Genomic DNA, 25025 nt, shown 5'->3' with positions numbered 1-25025 from the left:
CACCTTTTTCAGAACTCTGGCAATTAACGAATAGCTTGCATCAATCCAAGGAGTGTTTACTCAAGAAACATGGCTTCCCTCCACCCCTATCTGAATTAAAAGACAACTTCATACAGCAATAATATTATATAGCTGATGATGGTCACACCATTTATTAAGACGTAACTTTTATAACAATAGTAATATGAAGGAGGGAAGAGGAAATGGCTATAAAGTTTTTATATATCATTGAAATCAAGTTGGTATTAATCTGAACTAAATTATTTCATTTATTTATTTATTTATTTATTTTTTGTCTTTTTGCCTTTTCTAAGGCTGTTCCCGAGGCATATGGAGGTTCCCAAGCTAGGGGTCTAATCCGAGCTGTAGCCACTGATCTGAGCCGTGTCTGCAACCTACACCACAGCTCATGGCAACGCTGGATCTTTAACCCACTGAGCGAGGCCAGGGATCAAACCCACAACCTCACGGTTCCTAGTTGGATTAGTTAACCACTGAGTCACGACGGGAACTCCTGAACTAAGTTATTTTAAATTAAAATACTAATTGTAATCCCTACAAGAAAACAACTCAAAATTATACAATAAAAGAAATAAAGGACTTGGGAGTTCCCATTGTGGTGCAGTGGAAACGAATCAGACTAGTAACCATGAGGTTGCAGGTCTAATCCGTGGCCTCGCTCAGTGGGTTAAAGATCTGGCGTTGCTGTGAGCTGTGGTGTAGGTCATGGATGTGGCTTCAATCCTGTGTTGCTGTGGCTGTGATGAAGGCCGGCAGCTGTAGCTCCAATTCAGTCTCTAGCCTGGGAACTTTCATATGCCTCAGGTACAGCACTCCCCCCAAAAAAAAGAAAAAGAAAAAAGAAAAAAAAAGAAATAAAGGACTTAATTTTTTTTTCTTTTTTTGTCTTTTTAGGGCTGCACCCATGGCATATGGAGGTTCCCAGGCTAGGGGTTGAATCAGAGCTGCAGCTGCCAGCCTACACCACAGCCACAGCAATGTTTGATCCTTTAACCCCTGAGCAAGGCCAGGGATTGAACCTGCATCCTCATAAATACTAATTGAATTCTTAACCCACTGAGCCACAATGGGAACTCCAAAGGAAACAAATATAAATTTTAATTATCTAATGTAACGAAAGATAGTGGAGGACTGAGAAGGTATAAGTAGAAAATAAATAACAAGATGGGCAGACATAAATCTTACCTTATTAGTAATTAAACTAAATGTATATAGATTAAACATTCCAACTAAAAGGCAGAGATTAGGGGATGGATTAAAAAATACATGATCCAACTACATGCTGCCTCTAGGAGACAAACTTAAGATGGAAAAACACAAGTTGGTTGAAAGGAAAATAATGGAAAAACACATATCATGCAAATGAGCTACAGAGCACTGGAGTGGCTATACTAATATCAAACAAAATAGACTTGACAAAAATTGTTACTCATGACAAAGAAAGGATATTTCATAATGATAAACGAACTGACCTATTAAAAAGATAAAATTGTTATAAATATATGAGTACCTAACAACACAGTTTTGAAATACATGAAGCAAAAATTGACAGAACTGGAGTTCCCTGTTGGCCTAGCAGTTAAGGATCTGGTGTCGTCACTGCTGTGGCTTGGGTTATCGCTGTGGAGCGGGTTCACAGCCTGGGAACTTCCATATTCCTCGGGTGCAGCACCCCCCCCCAAATAATAAATTAACTAGAAGAAAAAGAAGGGGGGGGATGGAGGGAGAGGGGGAGGAGAGAGCTGGGGTCATACACATTTTGGCAATTTCACAGTTTCATGTGGTAATTCCCAAACCACAGAATACGATGGAGAAATGGAGTCCCACAGCGCTTTCTACCTCTCAAAAGACCCCTTGACTTCTTAAGAGCCATTTTCACATCTGGGCCCAAAGAGGGCAACACCAAAGTGCCTGCACTACCAGCCTTCCTGAGGTAATGACCACTTTTTCACTAGGGCTGTGTTTCCATATGCTAATGAATCTCACCTTATATAAGATGGAATCAGTCCATCTCAAAGCCTCCCTGGACTCCAGTCTAGCTCCAGTTCTAATTTCTGCCACAGTTGTGTTAACGGCTGTTCAGAGTTAAGCAAGAGCTAAGTGTCATGCTTCAGAAACACAGGCTTTTATTTTGACAAAGATATAGTAGTGGTGACTGTAAAAGGTTAGCATATTGAATGTGTACACTACACAGAATCTTTGAAAGGAGAATGGGGGGCAACATCTTTGTGTTATATATAATAAAAAAATCGTGGTCACTTCAGATGATTTTTGAAAGGAGAATGGGGGCATATCTTTGCATCATATATAATAAAAGAATCATGGTCACTTCAGATGATTTTTGTTTTGTTTTGTTTTAACATACGCATTCTTGAATTTCTTCTTCATCTTTCTTCTCCTTGACATCAGCCACTCTGACAAGTCCTGAAAGCAGGAACCCAAAGAATAAGACAAACACAAAGAATTTCCTCGGCAGCTACAAATTTAACTCATGGCCTGGAAAAGGAGGAGATCTGTTGGGCCCTAAAGCAAGAAACTAAATTTCTTTCCAAGAACCTATGTTTCTTGTCCACACCTTCTCATTTACTTTCCTAGACATTACAAGCCTTTCAAGGCTTCTAAGGCCTTCTTTCTCCCTTAGTGACCATCCAGCTACTCCAAAGGAACAATCTATTTGTTCAGGTTGGGAGCAGGGAGGAACTTTCTATGCCTAAGGGTTATAGATGCTGAAACAAAGGGCTGGGAGAGGCTGCTTCCCTGCTGAACAATATCAGGGCTGTCCGTCTGCCTAGGCTGGGTCCTGGACTGTGCGAGGACGACAGTTAACTCTGGAGCGAGGACTCGTCCTTACAGCTGCATGTCCTTCTTAGCTCGAGGTACGGCCCTGGACTGCTTCTGAGTAAGAATTTGAGACTGTGCCTAAAGTCTCTCAGACCAGGGCTCCCAGAAGGATTGCTTACCCTGTATTCCCGTATTTCCTTCAAAGGAGCTATTTCCCTCCAGCAATTCTTCTTCCTCTATCCAAATCCTGGTCAAGCAGGTATCAAAAGGTCTCGTGATATTAGTCAAGGACGTGGACTCTCTCTTTCTATATCTCATCACAGAGGCTTTAAGCTCAGAGACTCGCTGGTGATAGACAGGGCAGGTCACACATCGAGAGAAGAACTCCTTGAAGTACTGAAAGGAAACGAAGGCCCATTAACGCAGGGATTAGGACTCTTCTCCACTCCACTCCATCAGAACTGATAACAGGCCCCAGGCAGCATGAGTACCCTGAGTGAGTGTGCAGGGCTGTGGGAACAGAAAGCAGTTCTTGATGGCAAATAGGCCCACAAAGTCTGTTTTGAGATGGAGAAGAACTGGAATGTCTTAGACTCTGAAGATAGGACTGTTGGGAGTGTTTCGAATTATATATACTGAGCCAGAATGGTCCATTGAGAAGGGCTACGTGGAAATATTTTAGTGGTATTGGGAGTAGCTGTGCAAAGCGGGAAAGTTAGGGAATCCAGTCCTGACCTACATGCAGGAATGTCTTGGTGGGGAGGGGGGCTACATGAGGGAGGAGGAAAGACTTTCTAGGTGGAGAAAAAGGGTTCAAGGAGGCAAAGGAGACAGAAGTAGCAAGGAGAAGAGTAAAGGAGAGAAGCAGGTGGCAGAGAGAGTGTTACAGGGTCACATTATAACCTAAGTGTTAGTTGAAGGCCAAGGGAGACAGACAGGCACCTGGAGGGGCTGGTGGCGAGTCCCTGGGGGAGTAAGCTTGGAGGCACCCTCTGGCATTTTCTGTAACATCAGCACATGACACTCTAGGAATCGGACAAAGCCATGTGAACCAAATAATGAGGCATTGGTTTTTTTCACCAACCGGCGAGCCTTGGAGAAGTGGCGCTCAAACAGATTCCATTGAGAGTCCCGCGCAAACCTGCAGGGAAAGAAATCACAGCTCTCGGCTCTCTCCTCCTGCTTACCAACCATGGCTCGTTCGTAGAACTGTCACTTCTTCAGGACTCTAGAACCTCCTAGACAGAACTGTGATTCTGGAAAGTGGCCAAGGCTACTAACTCACATGTAAAAGAGGACTTAAAAGGAGACCAATGATATTCAGCCTTACTGTGGCTTATCTAGCACGTAAATGTAACCCTACACATAACCGTTAACCTGTGAGCCCAAACCTGCTAAGGGGCAAGAAGAACCCTTCCCATGAGATGGGGGGAAATGGGAGGTGAATGTGGGTCAAAGGAGTTCCCGTTGTGGCTCAGCAGGTTAAGGATCCGGGGTTGCTGCAAGGTGCAGCGTAGGTCATAGATGTGGCTCGGATCTGGTATTGCCATGGCTATGGCTGATGTGTAGATCCCAGATGTAGCTCTGATTTGACCCCTAGCCTGGGAACTCCCATAAGCCACAGGTGCAGCCAAAAAAAAAAAAAGAAGTGGGTTACAGATATGGAATAGGCCTGCCTGGGAGGGAAAAAGGCAGTAGCTTAAATGACTTCATGGCATCCTCCAGTTTCTTCCATTTCCCACAGGCCTGAGTAAGGCTCTGGCACCCCACCTTACCACATGGCCAGAGAGGAGTGGACACCCAGCATGACATTGCTCTGAGAAGTTAGAACGCAGCTGTGCTCATACTGCTCAATGAAATGTAGACACTCCCCAAAGGGCCGACACAGCCACCCTGTGGACAGAGAGGGGAGCCGGGCTAGTATAAGTTGTCCACGTAGCAAGTGGTACAGAAGGTGTGCGGTACTGGGGAGGAGACAACACCCAAAAGGCAGACACTCCTGAACCGCAATGTGGTTCCTAGACTTTAAGGAGCCAGGGGCCAGGAGCAGAGCCCAGGGCCAAGGCCACAGTCAGGACTCATGACTGCCTATGTTCCAAAGCTAGTGCCCCACCTGAGGTCTGAATCCCTCTGCACAAGATTCACCTTCTCCGTAGAGCAGCAGATCCAAGCAAGCAGCATAGAAGCAGGCCAGGCCAAGAACATCGTGACCCTGGGAAAGGAGCGCCCACTGACTCTTCAGCACGTGGACACATAGATCAAATCTGCCAAGAGACAGAGGCACTGGGAGCAGCTAGAGGATGAGGAGGATAGGACAGGAGAGGAGAGGATCTGACACCTTCCAAGCAGCCTGACATCCCTAGATCTCCTCTCTGTAACCCTACTTATTCAGAGAACATCTGTGCCTGCCATCAGACCTGCCTTTAAGCCAAGGAAGTGGGAAATGACTCTGAGACAAGTTCCAGGGTCTTGAGCTGCTGCAATTACCTACCTTCCTGCAGAAAAATGGGAAAAAAGAATCTTAGTAGCTTAGATTCCATGTTTCCACTCCTGACCCGCACCGCACTTAAGGCAATGCTTCCTGGAGTGACTGGACAAGAGGCAGTCCTGGCGGGGGACAAGGAACCACACTCCCTCTCTCTACGCTTCGCTGGAAGAGCATACCCTCCCCGCTTAGGCAACAAATATAAAGAGCAGAAAATGATCTTAGTACTTCTTCTTTAGAAATGCAGATCTGAAGAGAACTGAGAGAACCAGATTCTCCAGAGCTGGTTTCTTGAGATGTCTGCATATCTCATGAGCTTGAAAACCTAAGGAGGTGAAAGAGCGCTGTGTGAGGTCTAGAGGTAAACTTGGCCTCTCCGAAAGCCCTGGGCCCAGCCGCCCCAGGCCCCATTACCCAGCTTGATGGAGAAGTCGAGATGGCCGAGGCAGAGCTTGGTGTAGGCCAAGGCCTGCATGAGCTGGGCTGTGGCCAACAAGCCCTCCCTGGAGAACCAACACAGGCTGCTTTTCTGAATGGCGACCTGCTCAGAGTGCAGCCACTTCTCCCTGTCGCCCATGTTCTGGGCGAACTGGGAGAGGGCCACGTAGGTAGAGACAACCTGCAGGGCAACAAACACGGCAAAATATTCTGTCCATCATGCTGCACTTCCACTTCATCCCTTTCCTGCTTAAAACCCACAGAGCGCCTTGCTGCGCCCTCAGTCAGCACCCCTGGGGCCCCCACCACTCCCCTCCCCTCCAGCTATGAAAACACACTCCTTCTCACCCATACACCTCTCAGCATGTTCTTCAAACAAACCACTTTCTCTATCTGCCCGTCTTCTTTTTCTCCAATCCAAGACGTTCCCCTGCAAAAACTGGCCAGACTGCACCCCACCTGTTTTCTCCAAGTAAGGCCTCTGATTTTCTTTCCTTAGAACTCTTCAGAACAGCCACTTAGATCTTTGTTGTCAGTTACGTGCATTTTTTTTTTTTTTTTGGTCTTTTTGCCTTTTCTAGGGCTGCTCCCGCAGCATATGGAGGTTCCCAGGCTAGGGGTCTAATGGGAGCTGTAGCTGCTGGCCTATACCAGAGCCACAGCAACGCGGGATCTGAGCCGTGTCTGCGACCTACACCACAGCTTACGGCAACGCCGGATCCTTAACCCACTGAGCAAGGCCAGGGATTGAACCCACAACCTCATGGTTCCTAGTCGGATTCGTTAACCACTGCACCATGATGAGAACTCCAGTTACATGCACATTTATACATCATTTTTTTTGGCCACACCTATGGCATGTGGAAGTTCCTGGACCAGGGATGGAACCCACGCTGCAGTTGTAGACTGCACCACAGCTGTGGCCATGCCGGATCCTTAACCCGCTGTGCCACAAGGGAACTTCCACATTTAGACATCACTGATGACACTTTTCTTGAAGCCCTGTCTCTATTAGGTTTCTAATACAATAACCCTATTAAAATATAAGCAGACCCTGTCCCTCCTGTTCTTAGAACCTACCAGTGGCTTCCTATCTTCTTTAGAGTAAAAGCCAAAACCCCTCGAGTGGCCTACAAGGCCTGCACCATCTGCCATCCCCCACCCCTCCCCACTCTCTGACTCATCTCCTGGCTCTTTCTCCTCGCCTCCCTCCCCTCTAGTCACGCTGGCCTCCTCACTGTTCCTCAAACACAGAGGGCATGACTTGTGCACTCGCTATGCCCTCTTCCTGTCCACCCTTCTCCCAGACAGCCATGTGGCTTCCTTTGTCATCTCCTTCAGATATCTGCCCAAATGTCACTTGCTCAGTGAGGCTTTCCCTTATTTAAAATTGTACCCCCAGCTCTAAGAACTCCATGTCCTCTCGCCTCCACTTAATTTTTTGTTGTTGTATATATTATCACCTACCATACTATATATTTCACCTCCCTATTATCTATTTTCCTGGAACTAAGATTAAGTCCTGGCACAGAATAGATGTTCATCAAATATTTGTTGAAAAAAAATGGATAAAAGAGAGACACAGATGCACACTGAAATTACAGACATATTTCTCTTTCTTCTTTTTTTTCTAAGTCAGTAATTCTAATCCCATGTTTCAGATGACAGGCTTGTTTGAGAAACTGATGAAAAAGCTATGATCCCTTCCCTACTTCCCATCATTCCCAAGTGCTCTTTTGAACACACCCACAAACATCAACATTCAGTTCAGAGAGTAAGCAGAGAGCCTTGTTCCTGGAAGCCCATCTATAAACTGCAAATTGAGAATGCTGCTCAAACATGCGATCCGCAGTGTCCCGCTAGGTCTGGGTTACTGTGGAGGCATGCTTAACCAGGGGCTTGGCAGGGTCTCTCTGTGGAGCATTTTAGGATTCTGAGTGAGGTCCAGAAGTAGAGCAAGCACTGGCTTACCTGGGCTTCACTGGCAAGCTCCTTCGCTGAATTCTTTTGCATAAGAGCGGCCAGACAGGCAAACCTGCGGTTGAAGGCTGTGGCCTCCAGGTTGTAGAGCTGCCGGAGCAGGGAGAGGCAATGCACCTGCTGCTGCAGGACTGCCAGCTTCTTCTTACTGGTGCGAAGCACAGGGTGGTTAGCATGCCCTTGTCACCAGCGTCCATGTCCCTCCCCATGAGGAATCTGGGTCTACTCATGCACAGACTTTCAGACCCAGAAAGCTTCCTGAGATCCCAACACTTCCAACCCCATAGGCCTTTTTATTTTTATTAATAGTAGATTTACATTGTTCTGTCAATTTCTTGCTGTACAGCAGTGACCTAGTCATGCATCTCGACACACTCTCTTTCTCATATTGTCTTTCATCATGTTCCATCACAATTGATTGCACATAGTTCCCTGTGCTGTACAGCAGGACCTCACTGCCCCCATAGGCCTTTTTAATTCATTCCTCTCGACCAGGAAAAAAGTTTCAGAGAGGTTTTTTAAAAAAGGTTCATTTTCTGAATTGCTATTTTGGTTGAATATATTTCCTATAAATTTTAACAGCTTAATAACTAGGTAGCAATTTAGTATTATATATAACACATAGATATATAATATTAAATTGCTATAATGTGTATGTAAATGTATAATACACATATATCTTTATTTGAAAGAGACAGGATAATAACATTCCCAAAACAAAAGAAGTCCTCCTCCTGCTACACTGAATTGGCTGGGAGAGTAAAATAAATGCAGGTTTCTGCTACATGCTTGAAAAGAGGAGTCCTTACAAGGGTCAAATAGACAAAACTCCAGGCTAGGTCCCGGTTTAGTTCTTTGTGGCCCTAAAGCTGGCTAGGCGTCTCACTTCTCACTAGGGTTGTTTGGAGGTTGGCTCAGGGAACAGGAACGCCAGCATTTCTCTAGGAATGTTTGGAAAATGACACCAAACCAGGTCCAAGGGAAACTCCTTCTCAGTAGTCGAAGGGCTTGCCTAGCCAGTTTTTTGGCCAAGGTGATTTGTCCCATGTTGAAACAGACCTGGAGATGGTAAGATGAGAAAGGGTGATGTAAATGTGGGAAGAGGGCTACAGACAAGGTTCTGCACATATAAATAACACACTGGCTCTTATTTGGGGATGGGTACGTGGGGCCACTGAGGTGCTGGAGTGAGCTGAGTTGGGGCAGAGCCTGGCCACACTAACAAGCAGCAGTAGGGCCATAAGCAAGTAAAGGAGTGAGAAAACAGAATTAGGGAGAAAGTACTCTCCTTGCTCAGCTCCCACACATGTGTAGGGAGCAGTAGGGGAAGGCTGTGATCTAAAAAGTGATGCTGCTAGACCCAGATGGGTTTGAGATTGAGATGCTTCAGATGCCATGGGAATCATCGGAGAGATCACAAAATCCTACATCTCTCTTTAAAAATAGGCTCTACCACCACCGTGCGTGTGGGGGCAGGAGCTGAGCAACTACCTTGAGGTTATCAAATACCTTCTTCATATGCTAAGGCTAAAGCCTCCAAGAAAGTGATAAAGTCTATGGTGATTTCTGAACAATCTTAGGAAGATTACACAATAATTCTTTCTTATAAAGGGAAAGAAATAATTAACTTTGCTCCGAAGACCTTTTGGTTGAAACAAAAATGATGCAGTTCCGTGGACAATTCTACGGCTCCCCTTGGTGTTCAAAGGCATTCTACACACCAGGTTTACTTTCCTAACCACGGTGTGCTAAGGTTTACGCTGAAATTCGTTCTCACTTTTTTTAATTTTATTTTAAAGTTCGGCTCTCTAACAAGTTAAACACCCTCCATTGTTTTATGGAGTCATTATTTATAAACAGATAATCATCCCAACACATTTGGTTCTGGTGGATTTTATAGCAATGAGGCTGGGAGAAGTTACTGAGCTGTCCTGAGTTATTCATACAGAATAGATAAGTTTACTCCTGTTTGTTCTTTAAAAATGGAATGTCTCATAGCATCTCTCCCCAGTTTCTATTTGTTATACAAGTATCATTTCCCGAGGAAACTGGTTATAAATTATATAGAACGATCTACAAGGTATATTATTTACTTATTTATTTTTAAAGCAAGACGTGGACTGCAGTATAGAGAGCGCTTATTTATATATAACAAAGGAAGAGGGGAGCTTGTATACATTTACGTGGCTGAATACACAAAAGATGTGGCAGAATAGCAAAGATATATAACACTGGGGAGAAGACACGGTGGTTGAGTGGTGGTGGGGAGACTTTGAAATGTATGTTCTTTTATTCATTCTAGCTTTATATACTTTCTAATGAGCAAAGTGCATGAATAGGCAAGTCACAAATAAATGACAAATTAGCATATTTAAAAATAGCATACTTTACTAATTAAGAAATACACATTTCTATGTAATTTTCATCTGTGGATTAGCAAGTTTAAAGATGACTCACTATGCTAAGAGTGACATGGGATTAGTAAACGCTCTTTCACTTTCTACAAATATTCCTATGTTTTGAATTTGAATCACATACAAAAAAAAACCCAAAAGATTAATAAAAACAAAAAGGAAATAATAGGGTAATTCTCAAGGAGAAATAACCCAAACTTCAAGGTCACCCCCTGCCCTCACCTCTGATCGAAGACTGCAGAAAGTGGCCTCCTCGAACTGACAGATCTTCACTTTGTGCTTTTTAAAAAATGAGAATGCTGAGGGTGGGCCCCGAAGACTGCTTGCCTTCCTCAAATAAAAGAAGGCCTCCAGACAAGACAAGGGATGGAGAAACTGGATTAGGATTTGGATGCTGCTAAGCATAGGATTAGGGAGGAGGCTGGATGAGGTTGTGATGAATTAGAGTTGGGGCAGGATTTAGTTAGAAAAGGGGAGCTGGACTGAGTGTGCAGGAGTCGGGGCAGGGCTGGCAGTACACGGTGCTCCCTGGCTTCCACACACCACTTCCGGTTTCCTCCTCAATCCCTTACGGCTCCTTTCTCTCCCCCATTTCCCTCCACTTTTCATCCCAGGTTAACTGGTAGTGAGAAATCCCAATCAAATTAGAGTGGATCTGGCTCACCATGTAATTATTTGACAGGTCCAAGGAGGCAGCGGCAGCCTCCAGCAGGTAATAAAACGCACAAGTGTTTTCTCCGATGACTAGGCAGTGCCGGGTGAGGGGTGAGAGCACCAAGTTCAGGACTTCCCTGCAGCGGCAGGGCTTTGTGGTCAACGAGTCTTTCTCCGGGCTGGTCTGAGACAGTTTCCTGTTCACTTGATCCAGGAACTCTTCCTCTGTTCTTTGTAGAGAGAAGATGAGGAGCTGAGAGTGGCCGCATAGCAGCTGCTCTTGTGGGGGCACTGACTGCCACTTTGTCCAGGAATTATAACTCATCCATTCTACATCTACGCTTCTCCTCCATCACGCCATAAGGTTTTGAAAGTCAAGGACCTGGTCTATAATGGTCTATTAGGGAGTTTTAAAAATCTAAAGCCAATCCAAGGACCTCACAGACTAAATGGGGAAAATCAGGACACCTGAAGAGTAAACTAACACTGTTTTATATGAGAATATAAAAATGATGCCAAGCATAATACTACACTTCTCTATTAGCACATCTGAACTCTGTCTTGGCACGTTTGAACATTATTGTATACAGTAAGACTACTTTATCCTGCAGTAACTCTGCCATCCAGGTAGGCAAAACTACCTCCCTTTTATAGATGAGGGGATTGAAGCTCAGAGAAGTTAAGTGACTTAAACATGACCTCACAGCTATTGAGTGGGACCAAAACTAGAGTTCATCTCTCTGACTACTAGTTCAGGGCACTTTCCACAGGCACCATGAGTTCAAAAAAGGTCTGATCTCTCTGAGAAGAATGATCGAAAAAAGTGGGAACTGAGGAGGGCTTTGAAGGATGGTGAACATTCTGATAAATGGAAGGATGTGGAGTGTTTTTAAAAGGGAGAACTGTGTGAGCAAAGACACAAGTGTGGGGGTGACTTATATAGAAAACGGTAAGAAATCAGGTTGGATAAGTAGGACAGAAAACTCAGTGTGCTGGTGAATTCAAGGTAGGGACATTTAAAATTGATGAGAGAGGCATTTGAAAGCCAGGAGGTACATGCTTATGAGATGTGCAATCCTTTTAATATTATCTGGATTCAAAAGTAATTGAGAAGGCACATTTATAGCTTAAAAAAAATCTGCTACATGTACAACACATTTGAGACTATTAAAGTTTTTCTTAACCACAAACAAATAATTCCCCTACAAAAAAATCAAAAACTACTTTTCTGGAATTCCCACTGTGGTGAAGTATATTAAAAATCCGACTGCAGGAAGTTCTCATTGTGGCTCAGTGGTAATGAACCCAACTAGTATCCATGAAGATTCGAGTTCAAGCCCTGTCCTCGCTCAGTGGGTTAAGGATCCAGTGTTGCCGAAAGCTGCAGGATAGGTCACAGATGCACCTGGGATCTGCCATGGCTGTGGCTGTGGCTGTGGTGTAGGCTGGCAAATGAGCTCTCACGTGATCCCTAGCCTGAGAACTTCCATATGTCGCAGGTACAGCCCTAAAAAAAAAAAAAAAAAGAAGAATCCAACTGCAGCTAACTTGGGTTGCTGCAGAGGTGCAGGCTCAATCCCTGGTCCACAGCAGTGGGTTGAAGGATCTGGCATTGCTGCAGTTGCAGCTCAGATTCAATTCCTGGCCCAGGAACTGATTCTCTGTTAACTTGAATTTGGGGCTGAATCACGACTCCTGGGGTGTCAGATGCCTTCCTTTTCTGTAGATAAGGCAAGTACCCTAGTTTAATGGTCATCTGTGTCTCATTTTCTGGCTCCCTTCACACCCACTCTCAGCATTTCCATCTACCTGCAATGTTCTCTTGTGAAGGCTTCCTGACTTCTGGGTGATTTTGTCTGGAACTGAAAACTATCTGTAGGGAGAGAAAGATGATTATTTTTAATTATCCATATTTGTATTAACTGAGAAAATTTAAATTTCCTGACTACCTTTCCTTTGAAGCTTAGTTCATGACCAAATTGCCTCCCATGTTGTAAAAGTGATAAGCTGAGGTTTAATATTAGCCTTACACACAAGATTAGGGCGCTAATTTTTTCCTTAAATTTAACTATTTGTAATTCAAATAGTAATTCCTTTCATTCTCAAACCTTTCAAATCAATTCCTAATTTTGTTTGCAAAATAAATGAATAAAGAATGTCTATCCAGTTTGATGGTTAATTCTAATAGCAGAAATCCATGAATATACCTGAATCAGATTCATGACCAGATAGGAGGGAAGTGCAGAGCCCAAGACCCAGTGAAGAAAATCCTGACGGCACAACGTGCCACATCCCACCAGAGTCACAATGGCTAGCAGAAGTTTTTAGCTTTTCCTGGCTGGCTTTAAATAACTTTTGTCCTCTAGATTTGCCTCTTCCTCTGCAGCTGTCTTCTGATCAAAAAGCGAAGACTGAGAATCATGTGGAGATGTTACCTATTTGGCCTCAGGAACCAGGTGAGGGGATTGAGAAGAGGTCTAAGAGAACCCTTACAGGGAGGACTTAAGTAAAAGTGTTAAGTAAAAGGCCTGGCTCTCTGATGATTTAGTGATGTCATGTAAGGTAAGGTAAAGTAGGGCTAAGGTAACTAAGGAAACAACAATTCGGCAGCACTACTGCCATGCAGGGTTCCCAGGGAACCATCATGTCACAGACTGTGTGAACAGCACCCTCTGTTCTGCACGGCCATGCACAGAGGCCTTGGGTCAGGGACACCTCCTCAGGGTTTGGCTGTGTAGGAAAAGTCTTGAGCCTCTTTCTTCTAGATTGACTAGGCTGGCTAATCTAAAGCTGACCCTGACCTCTCAAAAACAAAAGGCCATATAGGAAATATGAATGATAGTGTAATTTCTTCATAATACCAACCAGGACATTCACTATTACTTTCCTCTTTCCCCTCAAAAAGAACAAAAGTACCGGAGTTCTCTTGTGGCACAGTGGGTTAAAGACCTGGTGTCACTGCAGTAGCTCTGGTCACTGCTATGGTATGGGTTCTACCCCTGGCCCAGCAACTTCCACATATTGCAGACATGGCCAAAAACCAAAACAAAACAAAACAAAAACAAAAAAAACCCAAATGCCCATAAAGTCCATCAGCCAGTGACCGATTTCTCCAAGTCACTGGTCACCTTCACATAGTCATAAGAATGTTTCAGCCAGAAGAGGCATTAGGATCATAAACTGACATCTTCACTTTAGACTTTTACCACCAGTAATTCACCATCTTTCCTGTATTCCTCTACCCTGCCAACACCAACACCAACTTCTCTTCTCTCAAAGTAGAAAAAGGGATTTGCTTGGGTTTTGACAGCTGTCTTTGAATATGAAAGAAGGCACAACTCTGAAAAATGGGTGAAAAGGCTGCAGAAAGGTAAAGCTCACCTTGATGACAGAAGTTTTCTAACAATTACTGACAAGGGAATGGGCTGTCCTACAAGGTGAGATAACTGCAAATGTTAAAAGAAAAAAAGACAGTGAACTCTTTCCCGGGATGTGGTAGAGGGCTATAGGTTTGGGGAACATCTATCCACCAACCCAAGCTTCTTTTAAGATATTCTACCCCAACCCCTGTGTAGTCCATTTGCATCACATTTACTATGCCATACCGGAATTCTCTATTTATACATCTGCATCAGCCCCCCGTCCCCCAAACTGATCATCTCATTTTGTATTCTTTTCTCTTCAGGCTGCATCTGCAGCATGTGGAAGTTCCCGGGCCAGGGACTGAACCCACACTGCAAATGCAATGCTGGATCCTTAACCCACCGCATGACAAGGGATCTTCCAATTTCACTTTTGTATTCTTAACATCCAGTTGCAGCATCTGATACACATAAAGACTCCATATATGTGTACTTAGCTGAATAATTATAATAATAAAAACAACAACTGAAACTTATTGAACACTAACCAGACTTCAGGCTCTATTCAAAGTACATTATATATTTTAACTCATTTAATCCTCACAACAACCCTATGAAGTTGGTATTGTTATTTTCCTCAATTAATTGAGGATAAGGAACTTGCCCAAGATTGCCAACTAAAACAAGTATGATCTTTAAAATTCCTTTTAACTCTCAGATTATATTTTTCTTTCTTTTTTTCTTTTTTCTTTGGCTGCACCTGTGGCACATGGAAACTCTTGAGCTAGGGATCAAATCAGAGCTGCAGGTGCCGGCCTACGCCACAGCTACAGAGACACAGGATCTGAGCTGCATCTGTGACCCAAACCGTAGCCTGTGGCAACACCGGATCCTTAACTCACTGAATGAGGCCAGGGATCAAACCTGCATCCTCACAGACACTATGTCAGGTTCTTGATCCAATGAGCCACAACGGGAACTCCATAATTCTGAGATTACACTTTTCTTATTTCCAGTACTTCAGTGATAAAGGGTTCTTTCCACCTTAATCTGATTTCACCTTTGGAATGAAGAGCTCTAAGTACACAAATAAAAAGAAGTGCTGCCCACATGTTCTCTTTCCGGCCCCTGGATTTACCTTGGGGAGAAGGCAGCTGCAATTTGCCTGTTATCACTTGTGTTATTATTGAGCCAGTGTCTTTGTAGCTACAGAATCGGGAGATCCCACCGGAGCTCTTCGTAGAACAGATGGCAAAACGGTGGAAGGGGATAAAGTCCCCCCCACGGCAGCTGCCACAGCGGCAGGCCAAAGCTCGAAGAAAGCAGGCACATTCAAGGTGCAGGGCCGCTTGCTGTGTCTTGGGCCACAGTTCCCAAGCCGCTTCCCGCAACAGAGGGACTCCAAATTCTAGCAGCTCGGTCTGAGGTAGGGGTGGTTCCTCCTGTAGCCTGAGAGGAGAGCCAGCATCTGAAATCGAGGCAAATCTAAGTGAGAGTCTCCCTTAAAATCCTTTTATGCTACCAGGTAGCAAGCTCCCAAGCACACGCTGCTAGTTTATAAGAAAATCTTATTTATAATTCTTATTTGGTACTATTGCTTCCTTTGTATAAAGAACTTTGTGGATTACATGTGCTTTGGGTAGCCTATGCCACAATTTTATTCTTTCATGTAGAGAATCTGAGGTTGCAGCTATTTAAGGTATATCTTGCTTTGTTCATGTCTGTTTCAACATGACATGTGTTTAACTTCCTCATGACTGTCTAAAATTAGAAACAGTTTACCCTATTTTATTATTATTTATCCCAAGAAGCCAATAAAAGACTATGGCAGTTTTTCTGAACCAAAAACCAAAGCACAAATACTTAACACATGGGGTTAACATGGAGCTAGAATTCTTGAAACTAAGACAATTCTGAAAAATACAGGCTATTCATTCACTATAACTATGGCTCCCCCAATTTCTTGGACATAAGCTTTACAAGACTGAGGCCCAGGATATATGATACTGGTGCTTTTTCTGAACACCGATACCCTTACCCAAAGCTCTCTATTCAGTCCTGAGAACAAGGGAACAGCTCTTCCTCACCTGACTTTCTCTTCTCTTTGGTTTGTTCAGTAATCTCAACAGAGGAAGGCACTAATAATGGCTCAGCAGAAAGCTCTTGGCTCTGGTTGCACCAGTGGAGCACGTGTATATCCACAAGAGCTCTCAGCACCTGAAGTAGCTTGCTTTTACCCCAGCCAGGCAGGAGGCGCTGCAGCAGATCTATGTGGAAGGAGTGACCAATGACTGCAGCACACTTAACCAGCAACTGTTCTTCTGAGCTGAGCTGATCCAGTTGGTTCACCGCTATTTCTGAAGAAAAAAAAATCAGCAATGAATAAGCTTTCTACAAACATAAAATATACTGTGTTAACAATCTGTTCATTACAAAAAAAAGGCTTGCCTTTTTTGTCCACCCATTTTCCATTCAGCCAAATCTCTATGTCCTCTTTTGTCCCCATTCCTCATTCATTATTCAACCAACAATCAGGTTTCACCACAAAGCCCAAACTGTTCTCAGGGTACCAAAACCTTGAGTTGGTAGACCCATTTTCTTTTTACTTTCAACTAAGCATGGAGGCTGGGCTTCCAGGTCCCAGAACTCTAATTATTGTAAAGATCTTAATGAACTCCAAGCATTTTGGTAAATCTCTCCATATTCTGACACATACATTACAGCAGTTGATATTGAACTAGTAAGTCACCAAGCCCCGAATCTTGGAATAATTCTAAACCTCTTCCTCTCCCTCATCACCAACAGGTGACCTACTCATTCTCTTTCTAAATGTTCTTCAATATATTTCCTCTTAAATAATTTTAGTGTAAGTAGTAATTTTCACCTGGCTCACTATACTACCCTGTTTTGAACATCTCCAAATTCCTCTCATTCTTATTCTAATAACACATTAACTAGTGGTAGAATTAAAGTGGTAGAATAGAAAATAGTTTAAGTGTATTAAATTCTTCTATAAGTTATATGGCCTTTACAATGTAGCTTTGACATGTCAGCTGAGTGACCAGGTAACACTGCTTATGCAAAGAGTGATCTGTGATCTGAAAGCGAATTTGCACTACGAAAGCTGTGAATAAGTTATATATACGTGGTGGTAAGCCACAGCTTTGGGCTCCTTGCGGTCAGTAATTCCTGTAACAGGTCACATCCCTTACAGTGCCTGGAAACTATGCCTATGGGACTATTATAAGAGATGCCAGTTCCTAGTTGTGAAATGGGGCATCTAAGCACCTATCCCTTATGCTCCATAGAAGAGCAGTAGGATCTGCTGTGAGAACACTGGCTGCTCTTCTGCTGGAACACTGTTTCCTGACCTGTATGTTTCTAAGTTGGTAAAGCTAATGCCAAGTGTGGCCTGTCACAGTTGTAGGACTATGAACTGTAGGAATATGATGGACTGAAACCCACCAGAGTGAACAGCTTATAATAGCTAACATTCACTAAATATTTATTATATACAATAATCTTTTTCATTTAATCCTCAACTAACCCCATGAGGTAGGGGCTCTCATTGTCCTGTTTGAGTGATGAGAAGACTAAGTCTTCAATAAGTTTATCTAAGGTTTCACAGCCAGTAAGTGCAGGAGCCACTGGTACCCAGGTTTTTCTGCCCCAGAGCCCTGGCTCTTAATTACCAAGGTGTTCTGTACTGCTGTTTCACATGCATGCCTTACATTCTCAGTAAGACCATACTTGACTTGAAGACATGCTTACTCATCCTAATATTCCTCAAGAAGTGTTAATGAAGTACCCTGCTCACCAAACCCTTGAACAGAACATCAAAACAAAAACCTTCTTCATCTCTAAAAAGAACACCTCCTGTTTAATTATGCCTACCAAATTCTGATGGCTTTATTCTTTATCTCATCAGTCATTATAGATTTACCTTGCACTCTTTGTATCACACTCCTGCTCTGTCCCTAACACTGTCTCTTCACTAGCACCATGGATTTTCTTAAATCTCAGCAACATTCTCTCTCTTGCTTAACTGTCTCCTCCAGTAATATGTACAAAGGGAAAATCAGGTCATAATTTTTATTAAATAACTAGTAAACTTTTCCAGGTCACCAGTCAGCCTCAAAGAGAACAGTGGGCTCACTTAAGTAAAACATTACTCAAATAGCACTACAAGTGTTTAAGAGTTCTGGCAGTGCCAGAATTTATTTCTGGAAGGCAGGATTCTTTTTTGAGGAAATGAAGTCAGCATGATAATGAGGGAATCTATACTCGGTCACCCACCAAACTACTAAGCGCAATGAGATCTGTAATTGATTCACTTGAGGTCTTCAAGGGACCTGCCTTTTAATAATGGTGGGAGAAGCACTGTATCCAAGTTCACGTCATCCTTGACTGTGCAGACATAAAGTTCCTGGTCTTCAGAGCTGGCTGGACAAATACTATACATTGTGGATTTCATGGCATTGGCTGCAGGGAAAGAAGACTATGACTGAGGAAAACACCATGCTCAGTGACTGCAGTTTTAAAGGCACAACAATGTAAGAATTTAGTCAGGAAACTAAAGGGATAAAGACGAATGGAGCATACACTTTTAAAGTGGTTTACCCTACCCATCCTGCCAGCTCTCTGCTTTTCTCTTTGAAACTAACGATGCTCTCTGCACCACACAGTCTCTAACGTTTGCACTCCTCCTGTTTACCTTCCAAGAGCCCTCTCTTCTATTACCTCACAGTTCCAGGAGGCTTTTCTGGAATGACACATACTCTTGCCTCTTCCCTCATCCCTTCTCCCATCCCCCATTCCAACGCTCGAGTCATCCCTCTCATCAGTGATGTGCAATCCTCTATTAGATGCCCCTGTTTATCGATCCCCTCTGAGGTTTATAAATCCTGTTTTCTTATCCCCACCTCCTGGGCTGCTCAAAAAGGAACGAAAGCAGACTGACTCAATTACTTTACCTGCTGTAGGCATTTAGTGTTTTCAACATAGCTGCATATTATTTGCATAGTACACTTAGTCAGAAAGGCCCAATCTTGCTTATAATGTCAGCAGGGAACAGGCACAGGCCTCAGGAGGGCCAGGTGATGCCATGTTCAAGAATGAACTCCAGCAGCGGGACCAGGGTAGAACTCTGGGAAGTTCAGCTTACCTGAGAGGGTCTCCCACTTGCTGTTCTCCTTCTCCTCCTTTTGGAGGTCATGAAAGAGCAGTATGTTCTTAGAGAGAAGGTCCTGGCACAAGACCTCACAGTAAAGGGGGTTCCCCAAGCACCTGCAGAGAAGGTAGCTGTAGAGAGGTAAGTAGGGGTTTGCTGACTAAAGATGCCCACTTGAAGAGAGCCAAGCATACCATATTTCATACTGAGGAATACTTCTTCTTTTGTTAAGGTCAGTCCTTGATGATACACACTAACAGAGGGAAGCAGCAGCACAGAAATGTAAAAAAAAAGTTTCTGATTGGTTTTGAAATGTATTTTGGCAGTAACTTTTCTCTCAACTATTCTGCTTTCATTGATATTAAAAGGAACTAACATCCCCTTGCCAAAGGGCTAGTAAAAACTGGCCTGACCCCACATAATGGACATATTAAGCAAGCCATCCAAGTCCTAACTGTCCTGTGAAAACCCAGATGAATTGCTCAGGGAGGTAGCCCTTTCCTGGGTTGCTAGGAGCCTGCCTACTCTTAAAGCTCGTTTTGGGCCTTTTCATGGTTTCTAATGCCATTCTCTCCCCCAACTCTGGTGAGACCCGAGCCTTCTCACTTATACCATGGCACTGGCTCCTCCCGCAATGAAGTGCCCAGCTAGTCCTAGCCACTCACGTCTGCAGCTCTTGGGGGATGCTCACCACCCCCAGTTCCCAACATGCCATTCTCAAGAGCGAGGTCGCTGCCAACTTCGAAATGGGCACAAGGGTAGCCTGAGGGCTCTGCAGGAAGTGCCGGGCCCAGCCACACAGGGTGAAGGCAGGGGTCAATGTCATCACCATGATGATGGGCACACTGGAGAGCAATGTTCCCAAAAACTCCCAGGATGCTGCATCCATATACTGGGCCTCGTCAATGAGGAAAATCAGTGGTGTTTCCCTCACTGCCTGGAAATAACAGCAAGGAAATAATGACAACCTCTGATTAGAAATGAAGTCACTTGATTTTCAAATCTACCATGAATGTCCCATCAACAATTTAAATAAAATACCAACACAGGGTGGGGTTTTCAGAGTAAAATATATCCTAAGTCCAGGTAATATTTTATTTTATAAATATAAAATATACAGCTTGTATATTTAATTCCTAAAGAAATGGGCTGAGCTTCTTTGAACAGGAAAAGACTAACTGAAATATGAAGTAAGCACAAAAATATTCTCCAAATCGAACTTGAAACTTTCAAATATTTCATTTTGGCAAAAGCTCTAAACGGTGTGGGAATTCATAGTATTTTTAAACCAGTAATTTCCAAACCAGGTTGCACATCAGAATTACCTAAGAGTGCTTGCTAAAACTACCAATTACCACGCTCTATTCAAGTAGACGTTAAAAAAATGAATTCACTTTTATCCACATTCCCCTCTCCCATTCCATTCCTCACTGTCACAGGTAACCATGCTAATGCGTTTATCATATTACCCTCTGTTTGTATGGTGTTCTTATAAAATGTGCATTGTTGTTTTGTCAAGTAAATAGTTTTTATGTAAATGGTAGTGTATTATAGGTCTCATTTCTCTCTTTTTATTCAGGATTTTAAAAATTGGTTTATAACAGTATGTATGTTTTATATGAATAATATTATATTTCAACTTCAGTATACACTGCAGCCTGCTTACCACCAAAGGCACAGTGTCCACCCGTCTCCATACAGTTGGTCCCTTTTACCCATTTTGCCCACCCCCTTCTTCCCTCTGGTAACTACTACTCTGTTCTCTGTAGCTACGTTTGTTTTTTGTTTGGTTTGTTTGATTATTTATTAATATTCCACATTATGGTATTTGTCTTTCTCCATCTAATTTATTTCACTTATTATGGTACCCTCAAAGTCTAGCCATATTGTCACAAATGGCAAGATTTCATCTTTTTTTATCCAGTTATTCCACTTTGAGGTATTTATCTGAAGAATAAAAAAAAAACCACTAATTCAAGGAGTTCCCTGGTGGCCTAGTGGGTTAAGGATGGCATTGTAACTGCCATGGCTCGGGTTACTGCTGTGGTGTGGGTTCAGTGCCTGGCCTGGGAACTTCTACATACTGTGCAAGTTATTTACAGCAGCCAAGATACAGAAACAACCTAAGTGCCAATCGATGGATGAATGGATAGAGAAGATGTGGTATAAACACACACACACACACACACACACACACACACACACAATGGAATACCATTCAGCCATAAGAAAAGATAAAACACTCAGGGTTGTTTTTAGATCACTCCGTGTTGCTATGTTTTCATCTACTGCCTTAATTCTAACCTCTGCACTGTATATATTCCATAGTGTTCATCTGTGAATTCACGTTCAACACATCCCTAACCTCTACAAACGAATACTGCAAGGAACAGACTCCCATATGTATATGGGAGTGGACTTGCTGGGCATAGAGGATGTATGTTATTAAAATCTGACTAGTTACTTCTAGATAGCTTTCTAGAATAGCTACATCAGTTTTTCCTAATATAGACGCTTAACTCTGTAATCCTAGGCTGGGGCCTGACTATCTGTATTTTCAATAGTAAAATGGCTATCCATCTGCATCTAGAAACCACTGTTTTACGTTTCTAAAATTTCATTAAAAAATAGGATTAGAAAAGAACAAAAGACCTTTCCTTGTATGCTGTGCTGTAGGATGGATTCAAGGTTAAAGATAGATACAAATAATGACGATATCAATAAATAGGCAGGCCAAGAAATGCCTAAGTCAAGATGGAGAGACAAAAATAAGCACAAACCACTCCACATATTAAGAGTTAATGGCTGGGCGCAAAAGTACCCACCTTCTGAAGCACTTGAAGAAGACATGCTTTAATCTTCCTGTGTCTGGCCGGGTTGTCCATGTGCGAAACTCTGAAGGATAAGGGAAACTGACCGGGAAAATTACTCTTATACTATCATTCAAAATGACAATCTAATAAAAATATATAGGTTCTTTAAAGAATAGAAAATGATTCTATTCTGAGTAAGAATGGGTTTCTAAGGATGGGGCATAGAGTTAAAAACATAATCTAACATAAATATATAGTTCAGAGGGTAAGATTGAAAGTCCACTGGTGGTTAGAGAGAGATAGCTCCTTCTCATACCAGACTCTGGCAAGCTCTTAAAGAGTCATGACCTAGGAGTAAGGTGACAGGTCAGACTTAGCATTGCGTCACTTTGGACCACACCAGACCCCAGTTATTCCAAGTACACCAGAATGAACGTGTGCATGAGAATTGTGAGAAGGAATGGCCACGGGCATCTCCAACATTGCGCTAGGCTGAGGTGCATGAGCTACCATGGACCTGAGAGCCGGAGTGAGGCTACTCTCCACCACCTTGGCCAAAGCCCCAGGTAAGGGCTGTCTGAAGACAGGGCTATGCTGAGGGATTGCACAAATCTTTGTTTTCTCTGTTTTTCATTAGATACAATGCCCTGCATGCTGGGTAGATTAAGAGAAGTGATGGAATATGAATAAGTGGAATTGTGGACCAGGGACTTCTTAGCCTGCTTGCTATTCGGTATCACATAAATCTTAGACCACTGGAAGGTTTTGAGATTCCGATGCTGCTTCAAGTGACATACTCCATGGCCTGGGAATGGGAAGTAAGGTTAAAGAACAAAACACTGTAACTGACTCAGGAACACATGGCTGTAATTGCTGGGTATGCTCAACTAGTCAGTAACACCTTTATAGATTTGAGCACTTTCACATTTACGATGCAGTCTTCTTACATACTAAATCCTTTAAAATTCATGCAAAAACCATATAAAGTACAACAATTGTCATTCCACAGGTAAAAAAGTTGAAGCTCAGAGAGGTTAAGTGACTTGTGCCAAGACATACAACTAGCAAGTGTCAGAGTCAGTCCTAGACTCCACTCTCCTCCAACAGGAGAAAGCCTGGGTTTTGGTATCAAATGCTTTTCAAATCTCAATCCTACCATTATCTAATAACCTTCTAATCCATTGGGTATTAGGTTAGAAGACAATCCTGGGTCCAACTAGCCACCAAAAAAATATAAATATTTCAGTTCAGAAAGCCACTGCCTTTGTTACCTTCACAAAGAAGAGGTCATTAAAAAGGCAGTGAAGTGGTTCCTCTACTGTCCCATGGAGCTGCTTGTAGAGGCACTCTTGCCGGTAATACGCTGGGCATGTATCAATCTCAAAGAAGATGGCCATGAGAGTCTGGATGGTGTAGAAGCAATGCTTGGAATCTGCTTCCTTCAGCTTCAATGGCAATACCCTGGTGAATGTCACTATGGTCACTGAGAGTGCCCTGATCCAGAGAGGTTACTCACTCCACCAGCCCAAGGATGCAGAATCTAATGATACAAGAGTCTCACCAACAAGGGAAAGATGCCCCAAGGGACACAGACGATGAAGCAGGAGTCTTTACCTGTGCCCTTCTTTCTGGGCCAGGAAGTTTATTTCAGCCAAGAGCTGACTCTTTCCATAGCCTCTTCTACCTTCATACAGAACCGCCTGTCCCTTCCTCTGGTGAAGACACCCCTGCTGTGCCGTTCGGAAAGCTTCCACTTCTTTCTCCCGGTCTGTAAAGAGACAAGGGACACCTAACACTCCTGTGCTTTTTAGCAGACACTTATTTATTTGAATTAATTTGTAAAGGTAATTCTTAGAATGGCTTTTTCCCCAGAATCCCTGACAGAATTCCATTCTTTGAAGAGCCTTCCCATCTTCTTCCAGAAAAATCAACTCTGGACTACATGAGTTGGGCTTGGGGGCTTGCCTAAGAAATTACATTCAGAATAATTAGGCACCACATGGACATGGGGCTACTATATCTTCTTAGCCATTTGTAAAACTTCCATTTGGTGTTCAAAGTCTGTCACTGCTATGTGAAAATAATGGACTAATGGATAGAGATAAAACAAATACAGGAGTTCCTGTTGTGGCATATATCTATATATATAAAGACCGGGAATGTACAGTGTGGGTGGGACAGTTCCAGTGCTATCATCACTATTTCAGGACGAGGAATTTCCCTCTAAAGATGATGTGCAACAAGCTGATCAGACTTCAAGTGAACTCTGACTAACGAAGATTCTTACTAAATGTTGGAACCTGAAATTTAAACAGTCAACATGAGAAAGAAATGGCAAGTCCTCTTCCAAATTAACATAAATTCATTAAGGTTTCTTTCTATTTTTTAATACAAGGTCAGAAGCAGTTAGTCTCCCATTTTGTTTTTTAAATCACATTTCACCATCTACAGCTGAAAAAAGTAAGATTTAATGTAAAAAAGAAAACTTACCTAGCAAAGATTGATTTTTATCTCTCTCTCTGGCCAAATGTCTCTTCCCAAACATTCTGGGAAAAAGGACAAAGGGAAATGTGTCAATTCAAAATAGATTGGGGGAGTTCCCGTCGTAGCGCAGTGGTTAACGAATCCGACTAGGAACCATGAGGTTGCGGGTTCGGTCCCTGCCCCTTGCTCAGTGGGTTAACGATCCGGCATTGCCGTGGGCTGTGGTGTAGGTTGCAGACGCAGCAGATCCCGCGTTGCTGTGGCTCTGGCGTAGGCCGGTGGCTGCAGCTCCGATTCAACCCCTAGCCGGGGAACCTCCATATGCCGCGGGAGCGGCCCAAGAAATAGCAACAACAACAACAACAAAAAGACAAAATACAAAAAAAAAAAATAAAATAAAATAAATAAAATAGATTGGGGGAG

At 43.2% G+C, this 25025-nt stretch overlaps 1 protein-coding gene across 17 annotated transcripts in view; it reads right to left on the bottom strand.

The window, feature by feature from the left end:
* Window positions 1-2127: 2127 nt before the first annotated feature.
* LOC100737927 (adenylate cyclase type 10) overlaps window positions 2128-25025 on the bottom strand; it is a 40770-nt gene continuing 17872 nt past the window's right edge. For 6 of the 17 annotated variants that reach the window (XM_021098668.2, XM_084968029.1, XM_084968033.1 and 3 more), the window contains 21 exons: window positions 24609-24664; window positions 23733-23886; window positions 23390-23579; window positions 22131-22217; window positions 19971-20242; window positions 19300-19436; window positions 18492-18617; window positions 16223-16492; window positions 15274-15603; window positions 12583-12646; window positions 10784-11003; window positions 10342-10467; window positions 8592-8764; window positions 7697-7853; window positions 5702-5906; window positions 5516-5612; window positions 4948-5066; window positions 4578-4695; window positions 3745-3943; window positions 2982-3198; window positions 2128-2445 (listed from right to left, as the gene is read on the bottom strand). In XM_021098668.2, the coding sequence (XP_020954327.2) occupies window positions 2378-2445; window positions 2982-3198; window positions 3745-3943; window positions 4578-4695; window positions 4948-5066; window positions 5516-5612; window positions 5702-5906; window positions 7697-7853; window positions 8592-8764; window positions 10342-10467; window positions 10784-11003; window positions 12583-12646; window positions 15274-15603; window positions 16223-16492; window positions 18492-18617; window positions 19300-19436; window positions 19971-20242; window positions 22131-22217; window positions 23390-23579; window positions 23733-23886; window positions 24609-24664 (3385 nt within the window). In that variant the 3' untranslated portion in view covers window positions 2128-2377. Of the gene's footprint in view, window positions 2446-2981; window positions 3199-3744; window positions 3944-4577; window positions 4696-4947; window positions 5067-5515; window positions 5613-5701; window positions 5907-7696; window positions 7854-8591; window positions 8765-10341; window positions 10468-10783; window positions 11004-12582; window positions 12647-15273; window positions 15604-16222; window positions 16493-18491; window positions 18618-19299; window positions 19437-19970; window positions 20243-22130; window positions 22218-23389; window positions 23580-23679; window positions 23887-24608; window positions 24665-25025 lie in introns of those variants that run through there. The other 11 variants (XM_084968042.1, XM_084968041.1, XM_084968044.1 and 8 more) reach the window with 8 other exon arrangements.

This window comes from Sus scrofa, chromosome 7 (genome assembly GCF_054392235.1).
Source record: "Sus scrofa isolate SSC_HxYL_T2T_F1_AM1 chromosome 7, Sscrofa_HxYL_maternal_Yorkshire_Landrace_v2.0, whole genome shotgun sequence".
NCBI lineage: Eukaryota > Metazoa > Chordata > Mammalia > Artiodactyla > Suidae > Sus > Sus scrofa.
This window is presented reverse-complemented; position numbering and strand designations above follow the sequence as displayed.